Genomic DNA, 8,816 nt, shown 5'->3' on the forward strand with positions numbered 1-8,816 from the left:
GCGCGTGTGTGTGTGTGTGTGTGCGCCTGCGCGCGTGTGTGTGTGTCTGTGTGTGTGTGATTTCGATCAGTCACTCAGATAAGTCTGGAAGCATCACTGGACTCGATGTTGTTTCTGTCTCGAGATTTGTAGAAGACGAGTGACCTCGCTGCGTCACATGTTGCTCTGTTCTCCATCTCAGGCGTCCTTGTTGTTTATTGCTTTATTAGTCAGCCTGTGTCACGTGGCATGCAGGGACACTTAGTGAGCAGTGTGGCCTACTGTTAATATTTAATGGGTTAGCTTTTATGATCATACTGCACGTTGTTCCAAATATTACTGACATGGAAAAGATGCAGAGTGCAGAGCGGACTAAAGGTGGTCGTACCAAATATTCACTTTGAAGATCATTAAACTTGTGCAAACTGTTTCTGCCTCATGTCCTGTACTTTCATGATTTCAATAAATCACTGCACCTCAGAAAGAAATGAGGGGCGACTCGAGCACTGAAAATCATAAAGAAATAGAGATTATAAAGAATTCGAACAAAGGGTCTGATTGAATATGTGATTCAGAGACAAATTGTTTAAAGGGACGAGCCAGTCGGGACTTTCTAAAGTTTCTGCTTTTCTTTATCAAGTGTGTGATTTTTTTGTTTGATGCCAAGACTGTTGACAGACTTCACTTAATATGAACAAGATGCTATCAGGTTCAGTCAGATTTGAAATGGAAGAAGTCTCAGCAGAACAGTTTAGATTTCACTGAAAGTGTTTGTCTTTGCAGAAAGATTAGACTCACGGACTTTGGCAGAGTTGCAGAGAGATCTGAATCCAAGTTTATAAGCTGGGATTGTTTGTAATAAAGCAGATTTTTATCTGGACGAACCACAAGCTTCATTTGAGATGTTACCCGGCCAATGGCTGCTCTGACTCATGCACTGCTCCCGCGTCTCCTGCCTCTTATAACCCAGAGAGCCTCAAAATGTATTGTAATTATGTCAGAAGTTGGCAGATATATTTGTTGAATCCATTTGAAATGGTGTTAGAGACAGCTTCAAAGAAAACGCTTGAATCCAGCAGGACGAACACATCTCTTAATAAGTAGATCCAGATCATACCCAGTAAAGTGTCAGTGACTTGCAAACAAAACACTTAATGTCTCATTTAGCATTTCCCCCTGTCATGCATTTTCTTTATTGGATTAATCAGTGTGTCTTTAATGTGAGGTTAGTGTTAACTGTCGGGATAATGAGCCGAGCAAACTCGCAGCCTGTAAATTGATGTTGCTAAATGGTCCCAGTAATATGTTTCCTTCATATGGAGCAACTCAAACATTTAGACTCTGTGAGACTAAATAGTGAAATTAAAAAGACATTATCACACAGACATGAAAGCGATATTTTAAAAACACCCAATGAGCAGAAACGACATCAGCACAAGTAACTGGGAATGTTTTTCTCCTGCAGGTACTCGGAGCGCAGTAATACCAAATGCGTGGGGATCACTATCGAGACGCGGCCCGACTACTGCCTGAAGCGGCACCTCAGCGACATGCTGGGCTACGGATGCACCCGGCTGGAGATAGGAGTCCAGAGCGTCTATGAAGACGTGGCCCGCGACACCAACAGGTCCGTGGGTAGAAGTCATGTGACAGCAGGGCGGGGATGACTCAGTAGGTAGAGTGGCGGCCCCATGATCGGAAGGTCGGGGGTTCGAATCCACTGAACGGCTACCCTGAGGTACCCCTGAGCAAGGTACCGTCCCTACACACTGCTCCCCGGGCGCTGCTTAGTGGCTGCCCACTGCTTCACTGAGTGAATGGGTCGAATGCAGAGAGAGTAATTTCCCCACGGGGATCAATAAAGTATACATTATTATTATTATTATTGATGGGGTTGCAGCCTGCAGGCTTTAACAGCTACTCTCTGCTTGTGTGTTTGTGCAGAGGCCACACGGTGCGAGCTGTGTGCGAGTCTTTCCACCTGGCAAAGGATGCCGGCTTCAAAGTGGTCGCCCACATGATGCCAGACCTGCCGAACGTGGGCATGGAGAGGGATGTGGAGCAGTTCATTGTGAGCTTTTTTCTTTCTCTTTAGCGCAGTTTTACCGCTAATCTGAGCTGAAGGTGAGAACGGATACGAGGAACGAGTGAGGGTTGGTAGGTTATCACTATTACTTTGTCAATAAGAGGGAACCGCTTCCCCCGGGGCGAGTGGACTTGGTTTTGGAGGTTAAATGATGGCAGCCTTTTGCTTGTACAGTGCTGTGAATCCCTGTCTTCTGCATATACAGGAAATGTTGTGAGTCCTTACAGTAATCGCATTACTTTTGAGGCCTCGTTGGTGGCCTCCCTGGAAAATTCTGGTCGCTAAGGAAAAATGTGCTTTCAGCGAGCAGCTGGTTGGTGGTTGCTGGAGGTCAGCAGCTGTGCTGGGTGCTGTCAGGCTGAATAAGAAGGTGCTGCACCAAAAGTGTCCTCTCGACCGCTTTGGTCACCAGCAGATCGCCACGGTTTGGATGGAAGGTGCCGACCGCTCTGCAAACACTCACTAACGAAACATCAAATGATGGTGAAACTCAAAAAAGTGAGACACAAACTTCAAATTAAAAGTTGTGCCTTCCTGCTCAAACAACACGTTTCAAAGACGCAGCTTTTAATCAGTCAATCAATCAATCAAAGCTTTATTCGTCACATGCAGGTTGCCCTGCAGTCAAATGGGACCCCCCGCCCCGACCTTACACATATAGCACAGACATTACATGGGGATACAGGTCGGAGATTGGTAGAATCAGAGAGAAAAACATTGAAATGTACACTACAGTGGGAAAGTACAAGAGGAAAAAAGAGACCCCTACTCATGCTGTGCTTCCATGGTAGGACAGCATGAGAACAGGAAACAAAAAAAACTCCTCTGCACAAAAAGCACATAAATGTCCACAGCAACAACATTGTGAAGACATGAAAAGCCACAGGGGTGGGTGGGGGGTGAGGAGTAATCCGAAGCGAACACAGCAGCCGCCCTGCACAGCGCTACCATTCCAGCGCGGCACACAGCCCGCAGCGTTCCCTCGCAGGAAACAAGCATCGAAGGCGTTGGAAAGGGAGGGGGGATGAGTGTGTGCTTATCAGTGTAAGTGTGTGTGTGTGCGTGTCCATAGTTCAGCTGAGACAGTGTCCTTCGCCCTGCCAGGCTAAGTAAACAGTCTGCCAGCCAACCCAGGTGTCCTTGCATGGGATGGGAAGGAACAGACTCAACACAGTCGCTATCAGGGAGTTGTTGTTCGGCTCCAGCCCGAACAGTGAGAGCTCTCTGCCCGTGCTAACGAGCGTCCAGCTGCAGACCGCCACGTAGTGATGTGTCGGTCGCGAACGAACCACCTCTTAGAGCCGGCTCTTTGAAGTGAACGCGCGAGCCTCTTTCTCTCGCACTTTTTTCCGCTTCACTCCGCACGTGACCCTCGTGCTTGAGGAGCAGAGGGGGGAGGGGCGACTTCCTGTGTAATTTGCATAATTTTGAATCATTATTATGCTTTAAATTTTACTTCTGTGATCCTCGTCTTCTTTTATTTAAACAAAAAAGTACAGGCTCCGCCTCGCTGACATCAGCACAAATATGGCGGTCAGTGTTTGTCGGCTGTGTCGTGTTTTGCACTGACTGAATGTTAAAAGATGGTTTGATTAAAACGATGAAAGCTGTCACCACTGATATATTTCAACTGAAGGTTAAAGACCAAAGCATAACGTACAGAAACCGAAAGCATCGACTCCTGGTCACATGATCATTTTGGACCTCAGCGTTGGCCAGGATCGAATCCCTGATTGGATATTTTTATGGATTTCCTTCATAAGAAAAGTTGTAAGCGGACAGAAGTGTGTCGACATGTTCTTGAGAAACAAAATGATTAAAAGCTCCAGACTAAAAATAGCATGTTTGGTCGATCATCAGGTTTATTGTTTGTGGAATAAGTAGTCAGACCTTCCCTCTTCTGCATGGCAGCAGCGTGCGTCACCTCACAGTGCGATAGTACCAAATATGTCCCACGTGTAGCGTCTCAAAATAGACCCGGAGAAGACGGCGACAGTCACTCACAGTCGATGGAAGTCTTGTCAGATGCCACTCAACGACGGGCTCAGTTTGTTGCTGTGATTGGAAACATGGCTGAATGCGCAGAATCAGACGGGCTGCCTTCCCAGAGCGCCAAACTGTAGGACGTAAATGACGACTCGGTTTGAAGCTGCGTGCGCTCTGAGCTCATTCCACTTGTTTTGAAATCAGGTGATGAAAATGCAATGAAGGAAAAGAGCAGATATGACTAATCGGTGCAGGTGATATGACAGTGGCTGTGTAAGAACCAGCAGTGATATTGATTTCCCCTCTCGTACCTGATAATTAAACCGTGTTTGTGTTTCGTTTTTAAACTGCTGCGTCTGATACGTGGCTCGCTTTGAAGGAGAATCTGATACAGAGATGAAAAGACCCCAAACCGCCGTGTTGCTCTGAGATTAGCTGTAACCTGCTTTCACACTCAGCTCAAAGTGAAGACATGTTTGAAAAAGATGTTTTAATCTCAGATACTTAAGTTTAAAATGTCAGAGTTTATAGAAGCCTTGGCTAACAGCACAGCGTGATGTGGGCAGTTTGTTTGGTTCTCACAGGTCCAGTGGCTTTATTGTCTTTCCAGCCACGTGCAGTAGGGGTGGGCGATATAAAGAATATACGATAGAAATGATATAAATTTGGCCAACGATAGAGATTTTGACTATACCGCTCTAGCGATAGCGCATGTTGATGATGTCATCAAGCTGCGCCTGTTTTGGTCGAAAGCATCGCAGCGGCTACAACCATTTTCATCTGCAAAATATGCCGACAGTCACAGCAAAGAGATGAAGCACTGTTGAAATATGGGGAAAGCCAAAAACTGCGCTTCCTCCACTTCCCTTACATTGATTCATTAAGGTTGAATTCTCTCGCAGCTGCTCTGTTCCCGTGTTGTTGCAGTATATTAATGACTAACCTCGTATTGTGGATGAATGATCTTAGTTGTTCTCCTGACTAAAGTTTGGTCCGTGTACAGCATCCTGCTATGCGATTGCATTTGTCCCTGACCACCAGAATCCCTCACGTTAACTTTTATCCAGTGGGAAAAAAGTTGGCGTTCATCCTCCAGCTTCATTGTGCTAATGTTATGCTAACATAGCTGTGTCGCTAGCAATCACGTAGCACATCATTATATACCAGGTAGGGGTGGGGGAAAAATCGATACTGTGTAGTATCGTGATATTTTGTATCGATGCAGCGACAGCAGAAATCGATATTTTGTTACAAAAAGGTTTTTGTGCTCTGACTTCAGAGCATGTTGATCCTTTTTCTGAGCAACAACCCTGACATTCCTTCACTGTCCAAATGTGTTTAACTGTTTTTGGCAGCAATAAACACGACAGTTTACTTATTTTAATGTAAGACATGTTTTATTGTAATTACGTTTAAAACTTTTTTATTTAATGTAAAATCATATTTTGTTTTAATTTACTTTCAAATTCTTCAGTTGCTGAAGGGGCTGCATAGTTTTCATAAATAGCTATAATTGTACCAGATGGTTGCGTTCAGTTAAGTTGGACTAGACTGTAATACAAACCGTTCAGTTTGTCAACAATAAAACTGAAATGAGAGAAAGACTGAGTGTGAGATTTTGATATTAGATAAAATGAATATTGATAAAGTTTACCTTTATGGACAGAATCTGAATATCGCAAAATATTTAAAAAATTGCAATAATATCGTATCGTGGGATGTATGGTGATTCCCACCAGGTAGTCCAACTTCAGTAACCCTGCAAACGCCACTGCTGTTTAGTTTCCTGTCTTCATTTATGTTGGAAGTGGTAGCAGAGCTGTACGTTTGAATTAGTTTCAAAAATCTCTCAGTCAGAACATGGTATGAAATGTTTAGGTGGAAACTAGCGAGCTAACTTCCTTCTAACTTGTCTGTGAAGGTTCTCAGTCATCCAGGTCATCGTAGTCAAAGGAGCTTGCAAAGAAAAGCGTCTGGACTTCTTTAAGTTGCTTGAAGACGTTTCACCTCTCGTCCGAGAAGCTTCTTCAGTTCTAAGGTCAAATGGTGGAGAGTCCCAGATATAAACCTAGTGGGAGTTTCCCCCCACAGAGGGACAAAAGAACCCCTGATGATCCTCTAATCGCCTGAGCCAAGGTGTGAAACTGGGTGTGGGTCACAATCAGCCAGAGTTTCAGGTGAGCTCATTGTGAAACCTGGCCCCACCTTATCATGTGAATTCCTGAGGTCAGATGGCCCAGGATGTGAGTGGGCGTTAAGACGTCTGGGAGGGATCTCAAAGCTGGATTATAGATGGCAGAGAGTTGGTGTCGTAAGCCCCGCCTCTGTTCAAAGATGGTCGCTCACAGTGGACATAGATGCTTCTTTCACTCCTCTTTCAAACCATCTGTCCTCTCTGTCCAAAATGTGAACATTGGCATCCTTAAAGAGTGACCTTTGACCTTTAGATGCAGATGGACTGCTGAGTCTTGTCCTGTGGAGGTGGCTCTTCTGTGCCATGCGCTTGTGAAGTGGCTGTTTGGTCTCTCCAATGTAGAGGTCTGGGCATTCCTCGCTGCACTGTACAGCAAACGCCACATTAAGTCTGTGTTACTTGCAGCAACAACTCCACCTCATTGTGAGTCCATTTAAAAACTCGGTGCTTTTCCTCCACATTTTTGCTGCAACGTTTCAAAGAGCCGGAAAGCAAATAAACAGCAGACAGAAATGAGGCAGGTCGAATCTGCGAATTGCGTTTCACGCATGCGCAGGACTGGAACGTGAGCGTTTTCGACCGTTTCAATGTGGACGCACAACTCTGTGAAAACGACTGAAAACGCTAGTGTGGACGCGGAGCGTTTTCAAATCTATCCGGGCCAGTGTGGACGTAGGCTCCAGTCACTGAGCAGCTCCCACCCCTGATGAGCCTGTGTGAGCACTGAGCGGCTCGTTCAACAGACTTTTACAGGAAGGAGGTCACTCTTACCAGCAGCTGTCAGACGGCTGGACGTCCTGCTCATCAGCTTCTTTGTTCACTGTACGTTTCACCAGAATCACTCCCCCAACACACACACACACACACACACACACACACACACACACACACACACACACACACACACACACGTACATATGAACTTCAGTTGTGTGTATAGGACTACTTTGTGTCTTCCTTCTATAGTTTATATTCCCCCTTCTGTAACAGCTGTGTAACACCCAAATTTCTCAACGGTGGGATAATAAAGGTTTATTCTATTCTATTCTATTCTATTCTATTCTAGAACAGCTCTGGCAGCAATAACTGGAAGTAGTCATGTTTTGGTCTCTGATATCTCGCTGGGGGACATGTGTCCCACTTTTCTTCACAGAAGTTCTGCTTTTATTGTGAAGGTGTGAGGAGTTCATTGGCAGATGCTACAATCCTCACCTTCATACAGGGAGGACTTTATTTCAAACCTAATTATATGGCAAGTGTCTGTGAGCGGAGCGACTCATGAGAGCAGAGTAGGACTTCTCTCTGAGCAGAATAAGGAAGGTGTGCAGCCGTGAGAGCGTCTCCAGTCTGGTGCACGTCAGCTGTGGACTTCTTTCAAAGCAAACCTCACGTACATGTGTGTTCACTGAAGCCGTCGTGCCCGTGAACGTGACTCACATTGTACCGTGGAGGGCGGGACTGTGACAGGAAGCTGTATCTGTGTTTCCTTCCCTGCAGCATTTCCTCTGTCGCTCGTCCTCTCTGTCGTCTGTGTTTCTCCCAGACAGCCCAGAGTATTTTCTCTCTCGCGTCTCCTTTTCTCCTCCGTTGTCTCTCACTTGATCTCTTTCTTCTCTCTCCTCTCCAGTTGTAACGTTCCTCTCGTCTCCTCCAGCAGTCACACCGGCTTCCTCTCTGCCTCTTTTATCACACTGACACTTACATTATACAACTTGTGTGTGACTCCCCTTTGTTCCTCCTCATCATATCTAATCTTCCATGACACCCGTCATGCCAGTGAGTGGAGCGTAAAAAATATGAATTTTCACTCCAGGATCCAAACTAAGCTTTTCAGGATCCTTTTCCATAAAAATCCGAGCTAAAGCTCTTACTGACGGAGCATCCAGGAACAGCCGGTTTGAAGGACGGGAAGAAGAAATGATCAGAAAAGGTGGGGGAAATGGAGAAGAGAGGAGTGCCTAGATTTGCATTAAGATGTTTCACTTTAGTTTGCTTAATAACCTCTGGAGTAGCACACTGTGGAGTACTTCCTTTGTAATAGCAGGTCCTTATTTTATGTCTTCACCACATTTTGTGCCAGTAACAGAAGAACATTTCAAAAAGGCTGAGCAAACGTTTCCATATCAATCACAACATCAGTACAGACTGTACATCATGCAGAGCTCGAAAAGAAGATGAGTGGGCTTCTTTAAGTTTGTTAGGTTGTTAAAGCTCTCGTTCAAGAGGCTTCTTCAGTCCCAGGTGTTTAAATAGGAAGCGGTCGACCCCCTCGAGGGTTTAAACACCGGGAGCTCGTTCAGGTTCTTGACACTACGTGACCAGACAGACGGGGATCAGCGGCTGTCTGTCTGCTAAACTCATGTAAAGAAATATTAACGTGGCTGTTAGCAGTTCTGTAAGATTTTAAAAACATCTTGTAATTCAATAAACTGAAGCACCAGATTTATGCCAACGACTTAAAGCAATTGTTTTCTGAATGATTTTGTTGGTCTCTCACATTTTTGTCATGCACGAGCCAACTGGGGCCACGCTTTATCCATCGACCTCACGTTTGACTCTACAGGGTGGGCC

General features: G+C 45.3%; 1 protein-coding gene across 1 annotated transcript in view; it reads left to right on the forward strand.

Annotated features, from left to right (window-relative positions):
- elp3 (elongator acetyltransferase complex subunit 3) overlaps positions 1-8,816 on the forward strand; it is a 26,228-nt gene that overhangs the window by 7,671 nt on the left and 9,741 nt on the right. The window contains exons 8-9 of the mRNA XM_005724792.1: positions 1,445-1,606; positions 1,924-2,050. Coding sequence (XP_005724849.1) covers positions 1,445-1,606; positions 1,924-2,050 — 289 coding nt within the window. The remainder of the gene's footprint in view (positions 1-1,444; positions 1,607-1,923; positions 2,051-8,816) is intronic.

This window comes from Pundamilia nyererei, unplaced genomic scaffold (assembly GCF_000239375.1).
Source record: "Pundamilia nyererei isolate P.nyererei 1_Seehausen unplaced genomic scaffold, PunNye1.0 scaffold00013, whole genome shotgun sequence".
NCBI lineage: Eukaryota > Metazoa > Chordata > Actinopteri > Cichliformes > Cichlidae > Pundamilia > Pundamilia nyererei.